Raw genomic sequence first — 12,602 nt, 5'->3', positions numbered from 1 at the left:
ATCAAGAACAATAACTATACAAAAACACTGACAGCGAAGCAAAAACTTGTTTTAAAATATGCGCTGCAATTATGTTTGCACAACACAACTGAAGCATGCTTAAACATCTTTATCATTCACTGATGTACACAATAATGTTGTTAACATTACTGTTATCATTTTTGTAGTAAACAAGCCTTTATTTATGAGTTCTTTCTGTTTGTATGTAACTCAAATATAGAATTGTTTTGGCCTTTTAATATTAGGAGGCTGTTTAATTTATCTTTAATTTATTATGTTTATCTCTAAATTTTGATCGGACACAGAGACACTGTAGAGTTCAAATAAACCTTAAATCCAGCATAGAGGGATTCAGTGAATGTGGTGTTGAATGTGTGCAAGTGTGTGAGTGTGTGTGTTTTAGAAACACTGTAGAAGGACAGAGTGCCGGCCGACACGTCCACATACACTCCTACTCTATTAGACATCAGTAAAGGGGCAGATATGACAGTTCGCTTTTTATTGTACCAGACAGTGAATCTGCAATCAGAGCAGATCAGACTCCAAGATTTGTCATTGTATCCAAATGCACAGCAACTCCCTCCTTTTCGGCTGATTCCTTTATTTGCCACTGATATTTCAGCATTATATCCACTCCATTCAGCCTCCCAGTAACAACGTCCAGTCAGACTCTCTCTACACAGAACCTGACACCACGTATCAAACCTCTCTGGATGATCGGGATATGGCTGCTTCTCCTTCACAAATACTGCCTTACTGTTCTCCTCAGAAAGAATGATGTAAGTGTTTGCTGTGTTTGGATCCAGTGATAGATCACAGGCATCTGAACACAAGAAGAGAAAACTTCAATAACAAAATAACAGTCGCTAGTTCAGTAAATTGGTGTGTGTGTTTGTGTGTGTGTGTAGACATACACTTTTGTAGTCCTGCCGTCATCATAATCTCTCCTCCATGGTCCACACTATAAAAACACAAACACGCATTAATGTAGATCTGCATCATTCCCACACAGATCAATGTAACACACTGCTAAATATACTTGAGTTTCTGCAGTTTATAGTTTGGATCGTCCAGTTTGTGTTTGAGCAGCTGGACTCCTGATTGTCCTGGGTGATTGTAGCTCAGGTCCAGCTCTCTCAGGTGTGAGGGGTTTGAACTCAGAGCTGAAGACAAATAACCACAGCCTTCCTGTGTCACCATACAGCCAGACAACCTACAGACACACACAGTCAGATCATCTATAGACACACAGTCAGGTAATCTAAAAGTGCTTCTTAAAATCTGAACTGCTCATGTATTTGTGGATTGTGTTATAGATTTTGATGCCATTTATTAATAAATATAAGTTAGTGTTTTGGAACCAGTTTATTTGAGGATAATACCTAATTTTTCTTTCACAAGGATTTAATTTGCACATTTTATGGTAATGCATACACTGATAATAGAATTCTTCCAACTGTTAATAATTAACAAAACAACTTATTTGGACTAAAATGGTTTTGGATTATATCTTTTACTAATTTTTAAGAGGCCTTACATCTTTGAAGTTTGGGAAGCTCTACAACTAGAACAACAACATCCAATAAGACTCAGAACATCAAGTTTTGTCCAAACCTGTCTTGTACATCACTGCATTGTCACATAACGTCTACTTTAGTGATGTGATGCTAAAGAGCCCCCCCACACATTAAAACCTCATTGGACTGAAGTAGCACTCCTTATTTATATATTCAACATCAAACATGGATTAAGGAAGACTGACTGTAGTCATTTATAATCAGATATTACACAAAAGTTACACAAGGAAACACGTAAAAGCCCAGCAAAATAAGCCATCTCAGAAGTGTTGAGGAGGACAAGGCATGTGTTCTTAGTTTTACACTATTCAGCTGCAACTGTGAGTGACTGGCTGTTTTGTGTTATGTGGTGGCCATGTCTCCAACAACAATAACAAAAAAAATGTTGTCAGTGAATTAAAATCTTACATAAATACACAGTTATAGCTTTAATATGTTATGTATATGTATGTTTACTGTAGTTGTTCTATGTTTTTCCCAACACAACAGACTAGTTAAGACCCTCTTAAATACCTCAGTATCTCCAGTTGACAGTTTGGACTCTTCAGTCCACCAGAGAGTAGCTTCACTCCTGAATTCTGTAGGTCATTGTTACTCAGGTCCAGCTCTCTCAGGACACAGTTTGATGAATGAAGAGTTGATGACAAACACTCACAGCTCTGAGCAGTGAGATTACAGGATGGCAATCTAATATATAACATACAGTATATATAAAAAATGTAATTTATACTAAATTATAATTTACAAATCAGAAGTACTTTAAAAATCCTGATACACATATTAAATGCACAATAAGAAATTTTGAATTGATATTGATTAATAGGGTTGTTATGTGATAAAATAGACTTCATGACTTTATGACTTTTCACTGAGACAATGATCACATGCAAAGTTTAATGATTTCCAACATACAGCAGCTGTGCTAATTTCATATCTATCATACAAGGATGATGTATGATTATATTCATGATTAATGATTTATCTGATTAATCATCATTACTGCAAAAATTAATTCTTCCACTGTGATCCAATCCAAGGTTCCTGATCATCCTGTCAGTGTTTATTCTGCAATAATGACCAGGCAATAATGACATGTTTATAGATCTTCAACAAACAAACTGTACAAAATGTTAACCAACCTTAGTATTTCCAACTGACAGTTTGGACTTCTCAGTCCATCCGAGAGTAGCTTCACTCCTGAATTCTGCAGGTCATTGTTACTCAGATCCAGCTCTTTCAGGACAGAGTTTGAGGATTGTAGAACTTTTGACAAACTCTCACAGCAAGAGGCAGTGAGATTACAGAACTGTAAACTGTGGGAAACAAATAAATTATCAGAGTTGGAGAGAAACCCTAATAAAATATTACTCCAGTAAAGTGCTCCTTTTAAATTTACTGCATTTACAATGCAGAGGTGTCCAGACCTATACCTGGAGGGCTACTGTCCTGTAGAGTTTATTTTCAATTCTAATTGAACATACATGAGCCAGCTGATTAAGGTCTTCAGACTCATTATAAGCTTCTTGGCAAGTAAACCTCCAGGAGCAGGATTAGACACTAATGCGTATTTCTTCTTTTCTACTTTTAAATTATTTAAATTAAATGTACAAAAACTCTTGATTTTGAGTGATAATAAAATTATAACAGAGCAGAGGTTCAGGTTCAACTATCTAAGATCCTCATAAATAAATAAATTCACAAACAGATGCTTTGAAGAAGGCTTGGAACTGAACTATGCACAAAGGTAGATCTCCGGAAAGAGAAGTGAACTCTACCATATTGTTTATCCCACATGTTATCTTGTAAAATTACAGACCAATTAAAATGACTAACAATGTATGTAAATGAATGTAAATATTACTCTTACAGTGCTCTCCTTGTGTTTTTGATAACTGGCTGCAGTATCATCAGTCCTTCTTCAGATCTGCAGTATTTGTGCAGTTCAAATTTCTCTTGAGTCTCTTCTGACATCAGGAGCACAAACACCAAAGCTGACCACTGAGCAGAGGAAAGATGTTTTGCTGAAAGATTTCCTGAGCTTAGATTATTCTGGATTTCCTCTGCAAAGTCATCTTTCAGTTCACTCAAACAGTGAAAGAGATTAATGGTCCTCTCCACTGATTTCTCCACCACTATTGCTTTTCTGATATAGTCAGCAGTGTCTTTGACATTCTTGGGTTTCATTTCAAGTCTTGGCAGCAGTTCCTTCAGGTCACTCTGATTGGACTCGACTGAGAGGCCCAGCAGGAAGCGGAGGAAAAGGTCCAGGTGTCCGTTCTTGCTTTGTAAAGCCTTGTTTACTGCAGACTTATGAAGGTCAAATAGTGACATTCTGGAGAGTTTCCATGTCAGTTTTTCTGTCCAAAATTGAAGAAATTGGTTTCTTCTGTAGTATTTGAATTTGAAAAACACATAGAGAGCAGCAAGGAACTCCTGAATGCTGAGATGTACAAAGCTGTAAACATTTCTCTCTGACACAGCTTTTTCTGTCTGAAAGATCTGTGTGCATAATCCAGAGTACACAGACCCTTCACTGACATCTAGTCCACATTCTTTAAGATCTTCCTTGTAGAAAATCAGATTTCCTTTCTGCAGCTGTTTAAAGGCCAGCTTCCCAAGCTTCAGAATAATCTGATCAAAAGACCCGGCTTTGCGCTTAAGTTTAGGATCATTATAGTATTTTATTTTCATCTGTTGCAGCTGGGAAAATAAGAAGTTTATGTACATCTCTGTGAGAGTTGTAGGTGTTTTGTCATTGCCCCTTTGAGCCAGCAGAGGCTGAAGAACAGTCAGAGAGATCCAGCAGAAGACGGGGATGTGGCACATGATGTACAGACTCCTGGATTTCCTGATGTGACGGATGATGTTTCCAGCAATCTCAGGACTGCTGTTTTTGATAAAGTATTGCTCTTTCTGCTCATCGTTGAATCCTCGCACCTCTGTCACCTGATCAATGTAGTCTCGGGGTACCAGACCTGCTGCTGCTGGTCTGGATGTGATCCAGATGAGAGCAGAGGGAACCAGATGCGTCTTAATCAGGTTTGTAACTATCTTACTCACTGTTGTTTTTTCATGCACATCTGTAAATCTGTCACCCTGTTTGAAGTTCAAAGGGAAGCGACATTCATCCAGCCCATCAAATATGAACATGACCTTAGAGTCATCTTTAGGTAGAGAGGACAGTTCTTCAGGACCAATAAAGAAGCATTTGTTAAGCAGTTCCATGAGACTGTGCTCGTTCATAATTAAATTAAGTCTACGGAATGGGAGAGGAAATATGAAAAGTATGTCTTGATTTTCTTTTCCTTCAGCCCAGTCAAGAATGAATTTATTAACAGAGATGGTTTTTCCCACCCCTGCAATTCCCATTGTCAGAACTTTTCTGTTTTGTCGACCCATATGAACTTTGAATACATTACTGCACTGGATCAGCGTGTCCTTGGCAAAAAATCTTTTGCGATTCATTTCGATCTGTCTCACCTCATGTTCATTCACTATTCCTCCGGTCTCATTCTCCAAAACACATAAGTCAGTGTAAATATCATTCAGGTATTCTCGATGACCTGTCTGAGAATTACCAACCAATATCCGCTTGTAGTCCTGTTGTAATTTGTTCTTCAGTTTAAGGCTGAACTTTCTGTAATCATGAAGATCAGCTTTATTGCCCTCTGCATTTATGCCATTGAGAAAGAAGATAAGACAATAAGTATGAATGTCTTTTTGTGTAACAGTTTATATGTAAATTCTAACCTGGCACCACAACTTGCAAAGTCATGGAAATACTATGGCTTGTATGTATGGCTTGTAATTTAGAATTTTTAGAAAAACCTACTTTTTTAAATTTCTCTTAGGGCATTTATCCAATTTTGCTTTTAGAAATGAAATGAGCCTTTGAATGTTTTATTTACATTTTTATTCATCCTATAGAAAATAATTGTAGAAGTAGTTCGAAATATATAAAAACAAGTTTTAAAGGCCTCATGGCATATATGATTATGAGGGAAGTCCCATGGGAAAGAATATGATTTTATCTGAAATTGCCTGTAATTGGCATCTGCACTGAAATTAGTTCTTTTGGTGACACGATCTTCAAAACAAATTAGGGAATTTCAATGTATAATCACTTTGTGGGACAATCAAAACGTGTTTTGACATAGACTATTCAACCTTACAAAGAGAACAAGTTTCTTTGTAATCGTTCACCAACTACACAAACTTGGTGACAGTCCTGGTCAAAACTGTAAATAATTGTATAACAATATAACTGTGAAGGACCGGTCATCTAACCAGGGTGCTTGCCTTACTCTGGCCCTAAATGTTGAATAAGCTCCAGCATCGCTGTGATCAGGGGCAGTAAGCAAGGTAAGTGACCCCATGGAATTGGGGGACAATCTAATTTAGCTAAACATATTTGGCAAACGCTCAGTGACTATTTATGTTTCTGCTCCTGAGAGCATAAAAGGTTCCTATTTGCAACATGTTTTTGCAGTGCTAAGCATTGTACTTAATAACAGAGATATCTGTTGAGGTGCCAGTATGTATTTCCTTGTACAGTCAGTAATCCTTTTTTACCACAGATCTGGTGTGAATCAGCTTCAACAATGGCAGAAGCCTTCATATTTCTGTCAGCCTGAACTGTTAAACAGATTAAACAAAATGTATGACATAAATCACACAAACGCATCAACAGAGCAAAGAGCAAAGTTTAAGTTGAAAGCCAACATTTACAAGAAACATCACACTTGTAAACACTTAATATTAAATATTAAAAACACATTTCAACTTAATTGATGTCATTTTAACATTACCTTCTTTATATGCATTCTCCAAGTGTTCAGCCAGAAGGTTCTGCTTCATCTTCCTCAAGATCTCCACCGTTATCTTCACAGTTTCATCTGGTCCAAAATGTGCCACCATTTTATCCACCGTGTCTAAGACATCTGCATTCTCAATATCAGAATTTGAAATATGCCAATGATTCTTTAAGTACCAGCGAAACTGCTTAAGATCATCTTTTACTAGATCCTTCAGTGAGTTCACAAGCAACTCTTTGGTAGACGCCATCATCCATCAGCCAATCACTGCGAAAAAGATCCTAACTCTTAACATGTGGACCTAGGTGCAAAAATCATATGGATTATGGTGATCACACTCTGAATTTCACAAAATTTTGATAAACGGTGTGCTTTTTTTCTGATACTTAAGTTTTAGAATTAATGTAAACTAATGTGTAACACTTTTAAAACTATACAAATAAGTATTTCATTAACTGGTATTTATTGACTTACCATGAATAATGAGGATGTAGATGTTTCTTGTTCCTCCTCTGAACTGATGCCTCTTTGAGCAGAAGCTCTGAAATTCATCCCACTTCTGCATTTTCATTCTGTGGGGGTGATTTCTGTAAACCAGTAAAAGCAGAAACATTTCACCAAAAAAAAAAAAAAAAAAAAAAACACAATGAAACCTTCATTGTGTCTTCAACACAATGAAGACTCCAGATATGAGGTTGAAATTGTGTTACACACACACACACACACACACACACACACACATATATATATATATATATATATATATATAAAGTTTACATAAAAGTTTTATAAACTTTATAAATAAAGTTTACAAAAACTACCCTTTAGTAGATTAAATCAAAAATAAATAAATAAATAAATAAATAAATGTTGCTCCCTAACTGCAGTTCACCATTTTTTGTGTGGTTTCAACAATAAGTATGAAATACACAGTTATTAGATATTTGTCAATGTGGAAGCGAGCTGTTTTCTGGTAATGTTTGAGACTTCTGGTTCATAAGCTGCAGTAGGGAAATAATGAGATAAATAATGAAGTGTAGTAAACGAAAAAACTGCTTGTACTACATACCAGTTTCAATATCGGACATCAAAACAAGCTGTTTTGTACAGCTAAAAATAGCAGATGAGACAGGATACAAGGCTTTATCATAACTAGGAGGGCTTCAGTTTATCTGAGGTTGCTGTTTTGAAGTAGCTTATATAGATACACGTTGAGCTCAAAGTGTAGAATCAGACCAATCTTTAAGTGGTAAAGCTTCTCTTCTTGAAGAATTGAGATGAATTTAGCTTCCATACAGTCGCCATGCTTACGTGTAATGTCTAACTGGTTACACTCTCTGCAATTTCTGAATATTGTTCCTGATGGTATGGTGTCATACTGAAGGGTGATATCACAATCACAGATCCATCACATTCTGGTCTTGACACACTCGTAACGGCACTGGCTGAATGCTGACCCTGAACTTTGACACTCCTTCACCTGTACAGGCAGATATTAATCTGAACCCACTGATCTGAATCAGCTGTATTGAAGACTGACACTTCAGTAGAGAGTCAAGATTGAGCCCAGAAGATTTGAGTTTAGAGGAGCTGAATGCAGGATACAAAATTAATTTACTAAAAATAACAATAAATAAAACTTGCTGTTGACTTTAGGAAACGTTCAAAAGAACGATAGTCTGATCATCACCCTCCCTAGAACTCCATGTTTTAACATATTCCACAGAAGTAAAATCATTATAATGACCATGTTTTTGTTTTTTTTACAAAGATGGTAAAACTATTTAGGACATAATGTCGCAAATAATAACCGTCATGCCCATTGCTAATAGCAAAATAGGCGAAAAGTGCAATTTTAAGAAAAAACATTTGGCAGGTCATTTTACTCAGTTCACTAATTATTGGCAGGTGTCAGGGGGTTTTTTAAGCATATGCTAAATATTTATATTCTCTATTAACTAGCATCTCTATTAATATGTGATATTTTCATAGGGACGACTAGACAAGTCAAAGACTATTCAACCTTCAGTGAGTTATAATTAAGGACCACTCAATAAGAACTGAGTTGGACTGCAAGGCCAGATTCAAAAACTCTAAATAAAACAGAAAATTTAAATATTTAGTTGCCACCAAGTTCAGTCCACCAATTTTACTGAACAAGTTTAACATATAAAAGTGGCTTCTGACTAAATGGCTCAAGAAAGTTGACTAAGTTGACTACAGTTAAGAATAATAACTAAACTAAATCAAGACAATGTTAGAAAAAAGGGAGGTTACAATTAAAAAGTGACACAAGGCACCACTGCTCTTTGTACATGGAGTTATCTGGAGATTTGACCCAATCCTGGACACTTCCATTTTTAAAAGTTCCTGTCAGAGTTGTTGCAGCTCCATAAGTTTAAACTGTATATAAATATATTTTATTTTATTATTATTATTACTATTATTATTTTTTTGAAAATCTGGCATCATGTTATGTCAGACATATTTGGTAATATATGAAGACCATAGCCCTGAAAAAAAAAAAAAAGATATTGTAATCAGACCTTCACCAGACTCCCGGAATCATCACTGAATCATCTAACTTCTTCCTTACCTGATGATTCCTCTAATAGATCAGCTGTTGTCCCACTCCATTTAGGCTAAAAGTAACAGTGTCAAGTCCAGCTCTCTCAGAGCAGAATTTGATAAAAATGTAAGAGATGGAAATTTAACAGATCTCATGAGTACATTTCTTGGACACTCTGAAACCAGCATTAAAAAAAAAAAAAAAAAAGTTTATAAATCAGCTGTAAATATAAGCTGGCAAAAGTGAAATATCTTATGTACATTCTAATTCATTCCTCAAAGAAATCTGCTGATTACTTCCATTCAGCAAAACTTGACATTATTTAATTTCACAGTATTTACTAATTTGAATAATGATGTTTGTAGATGTTTTGCACCTGTTCTGAACTATTATCTTGAGCAGAAGCTCCTCCCGCTTCTCAATTTCCATAAATGACTGTGGTTTTTCATCTCAACCATTTAATCCACACCCACTTTTGTTAAACACCATTACATCATAGGACTCAGTAAATGAAAGTACACACAGGTTTGTCTTGTCTTGTAGGTCAGATTGTGTCCCAGTAATCCAGGAGTTTTCAAACTGTTTCTAGAACACATTTTAAATGTTTCACACTGAGCTCAGGTCATGTTCAGAACCAGTTTGGATGGATCCAGGAACCCAGAGCAGTTTGGAAACCCGCAGCAGTCAAAGTGTGACGTTAATGAACTCTCCATAGAAACAACACGCCCACACTGGCACCTGGTTTAGTGTTTGTTAGACAGTGAGTAAGTCTACAGCAGGAAACAAACTGAAGCTTTAAATATACACACATTTGACGGTTGTCAGAGAGGTATGAACTTATTTTCTATTCCAATTTGAAAATAAATATTTTTCTATTAAACTAAAGTGATTGGGTTTACACATATTATTTTGTGACTGAGTTTAGATTTCTGCTATTTGCTCACAGCGTTTAAGTAAATGTGCTGACAACCAGAGAATATCAAATTAAAAAAATAAATAAATACTACTACTAATTAGAATACAGAATACTGGAAATGAGCTGCTCTCAGCTCATCACAAAACACAAGGAACTGCCTCAGCAAACCAATCAGCAACACTGCAACAGGCAAAATAGAGATTCTCTCTTTTTCTCTACTAAAAATGCGTATGTAAGTATTTTAAAGAAGACTATTTATGACACCATGACTCTAGGAAGAACTGGTCAAAAATATTGGACTGTAAAACCAGACTTGGACTACAGGATAATATTCACTCTGAACAAAACTATCACTTTGAATAAGGAACAAGGAAGAGAAAAGGCTCTTAATGAACAAGCATTGTGTGCCTTGTTATGCCAGTCCTTTTCTACATTATAATGGTCTGTTTTTTTTCTACTGCTTTAAGAATCTACAAATAATCTGGAGGTGTAAGAGTACAGATGTCAAATCCGGTAAAGGAAATCTAGCCAAAAACAAAAAGTGTCCACGTTTAATTATAATTAGGTACTTAAAAAGTAAACACGCATCTCACCCTTTTAACTTTAATTTTAAAACTAGGCTTTGTATTTTAATATTTTGTAAAGAACATTGTAAAGAAAACTGTTGAACAGGTCATGATCATCTACTCTGATTCCGATTGTGTAAAACTGTCAGACACAGCAAAAGCTAAGCCAAAATCAGTATCTGAAACCTTTCAGGATATTGATTCACTAAATTTTTTGGTGAAGTATTCTTCTAAAAAATGCTGCCTAATTCATACTTACACTAAAATATATGCCATTGGTTTGGTTTAAAAAGGAAGTTAAATTGACGTGAGCATTATTGAGAATTTGAAAAAAAAAAAAAAAAAAAAAAAATCATCACAGAAAAATGTAAGTCATGATGATATACGACTTTGTACAAGACATTTTAATGGAGTATTGTAAAGTCTTATTTTTCCCATGTAAATGTAGTAATAAAAGTACAAGTATTTTTTAACAGGGCAATTTACTAAAACTGAAAGGTGCCTCTATTCACAGATGCTGATTGTTGTCACTGTTTTCAGCTGAATACTGCTCAGAAATTTTTCACAAGAAAATTTTCTACATATCCTTGAGTGATCTTGTATCTTAATACATACCTATGCATTCATTTCTTATTTGAAGGTATATACAACCATGGTGGAAACATTAAACGAATTAGCCCAGTTGAGAAACTCTGGGTTCGGTCGACCCCGGCCCAGACACGGACTCAAACTCCTCTACTGGTTTGCCAGTGAATGCGTTTCTTTTGAAAACAATGACATGCTCTCTCAATGTGACCCAGCTGAGAAAGATTTTGGTTTTCACTATTTTGAGAACAGATATGACCAAACACGGAATAAACTTCTTCCAGACATAAATTTTCCTTACTATGTCGTTGGCAATCTAAATTCACAAGGAGCTGAAGAACTTCCCGATTATGTCTCAGAAGACAAATATACTGATGATCACGACAGCAACACAGACCGCATCATTGTCAGTGTTGATGAGGAGTGGTTTGATAGAGTTTATGTGACTCAACACCACGACCGATCAAACTACGATCCGAACGCCACTTACCGGATCTCCAAAGGCCTTCTCACGCTCATCAGGAGGATGAGTTTAAATGAGTTTCTGGTGGCAATGGGTTATTATCAAAACAAACAGTATGTCCCACCAATGCCTGCCTTCAATTTCAGCCCTCAAACTACAAACACAGTCATTCTAGATTTAACTGCGGTCACTTCATCATCCAATGATTCATCTGACAGTGAGTTTCCTGCAACACAGAGCAGTAGCACTGTAATCCAGATGCATGATGACACACCTGCACAAAAAAAAGTCAGAGAACTTCACAAAAGTCAGAGAACCCACAGCAAATGGATGGTGGGAAAGATTATGCACCATTCTTTAAAACAGATGTGCGTTCCAGTGTTTTTGGCAGGACTCATTTGTGGATTTCCTATTTCTCTTTGTCAAGCCTACAAATACAGATGCAAATAATAAATATTTTCCCAAAACTTTTGCAACTATAAAGGCTGATGGGAAATTACATTTGGTCTCATCAGAACAGTGATGTCTGGCGAGCTTTATCACTAGTTTTCAAAAAAATGTGTACAAATGTAATTGTACAGTAACGTTCAACAACATGCTACATAGTCACATTGTCCTATCATCTGTATGTAAGATACACTGTATTATCACACATGGGGGGGTCCAATACTTATGTGATCACCAATTTACTTTTATTTACACACCTATTCAATACCTATTCAATTATTTGCTTAATTTCATTATCAGGGAAATGGGGAAATGAGAAAATCATTTTTTTTATTGAGAAAAGTTGAGTTGACGATGAATGTCATGTCACATAGAAATATTTCAAAAGACGAGCATGTGCAGAGCATGCATGCAATTTTCACTAGAGTTATGCCAGTGAAGGCTTAAATGGGAAGAATCAATACTTCTTGTGTTTAAAGCTGCTTTTGATTTAGCAATGAAAATCAGATAAAGACTGTTATTAGGTGTATATCATTTTATTTTAGTAATATTATTATTATTCATTTGCAATGTTATTAGTGTCAGCAGTGTCATTCAAATGTTTTGTTACTGTGGAAAAGGAACAAAAATGCTGACGAACAATGCTGTTTTGCTTTGGCTCAAAC

The 12,602-nt window shown here is 35.8% G+C and overlaps 2 protein-coding genes across 2 annotated transcripts; one reads left to right on the top strand and one right to left on the bottom strand.

The window, feature by feature from the left end:
* Positions 1–215: 215 nt before the first annotated feature.
* Positions 216–6,664, bottom strand: LOC127164063 (NACHT, LRR and PYD domains-containing protein 12). The gene is made up of 8 exons (XM_051107721.1): positions 6,386–6,664; positions 6,150–6,212; positions 3,445–5,245; positions 2,717–2,890; positions 2,091–2,264; positions 1,040–1,213; positions 915–961; positions 216–823 (listed from the first exon to the last, which is right to left on the bottom strand). Exons 1-8 carry the CDS (start codon positions 6,642–6,644, stop codon positions 285–287), a joined length of 3,231 nt encoding a protein of 1,076 aa, XP_050963678.1. The 5' UTR covers positions 6,645–6,664; the 3' UTR covers positions 216–284.
* A 3,060-nt stretch (positions 6,665–9,724) lies between these two features.
* On the top strand, positions 9,725–12,595 carry LOC127164155 (uncharacterized). The gene is made up of 2 exons (XM_051107910.1): positions 9,725–9,789; positions 11,083–12,595. Exon 2 carries the CDS (start codon positions 11,095–11,097, stop codon positions 11,938–11,940), a length of 846 nt encoding a protein of 281 aa, XP_050963867.1. The 5' UTR covers positions 9,725–9,789; positions 11,083–11,094; the 3' UTR covers positions 11,941–12,595.
* Positions 12,596–12,602: the final 7 nt, after the last annotated feature.

The sequence above is a fragment of the Labeo rohita genome, chromosome 1 (genome assembly GCF_022985175.1).
Source record: "Labeo rohita strain BAU-BD-2019 chromosome 1, IGBB_LRoh.1.0, whole genome shotgun sequence".
Lineage (NCBI taxonomy): Eukaryota > Metazoa > Chordata > Actinopteri > Cypriniformes > Cyprinidae > Labeo > Labeo rohita.
The sequence above is the reverse complement of the archived record's forward strand: the minus strand, read 5'-3'. Positions and strand labels throughout refer to the sequence as shown.

What these genes read in the sequence shown, in the direction of transcription:
- LOC127164063 (XM_051107721.1), bottom strand. Translation starts at nt 6,644, where the DNA reads ATGATGGCGTCTACCAAAGAGTTGCTTGTGAACTCACTGAAGGATCTA. An exon ending in TGATTCACACCAGATCTGTG is followed by an intron (nt 5,246 to 6,149) that starts GTAAAAAAGGAT and finishes GCATAAATGCAG; the next exon opens with AGGGCAATAAAGCTGATCTT. An exon ending in AAAAACACAAGGAGAGCACT is followed by an intron (nt 2,891 to 3,444) that starts GTAAGAGTAATA and finishes TGTTTCCCACAG; the next exon opens with TTTACAGTTCTGTAATCTCA.
- LOC127164155 (XM_051107910.1), top strand. Translation starts at nt 11,095, where the DNA reads ATGGTGGAAACATTAAACGAATTAGCCCAGTTGAGAAACTCTGGGTTC.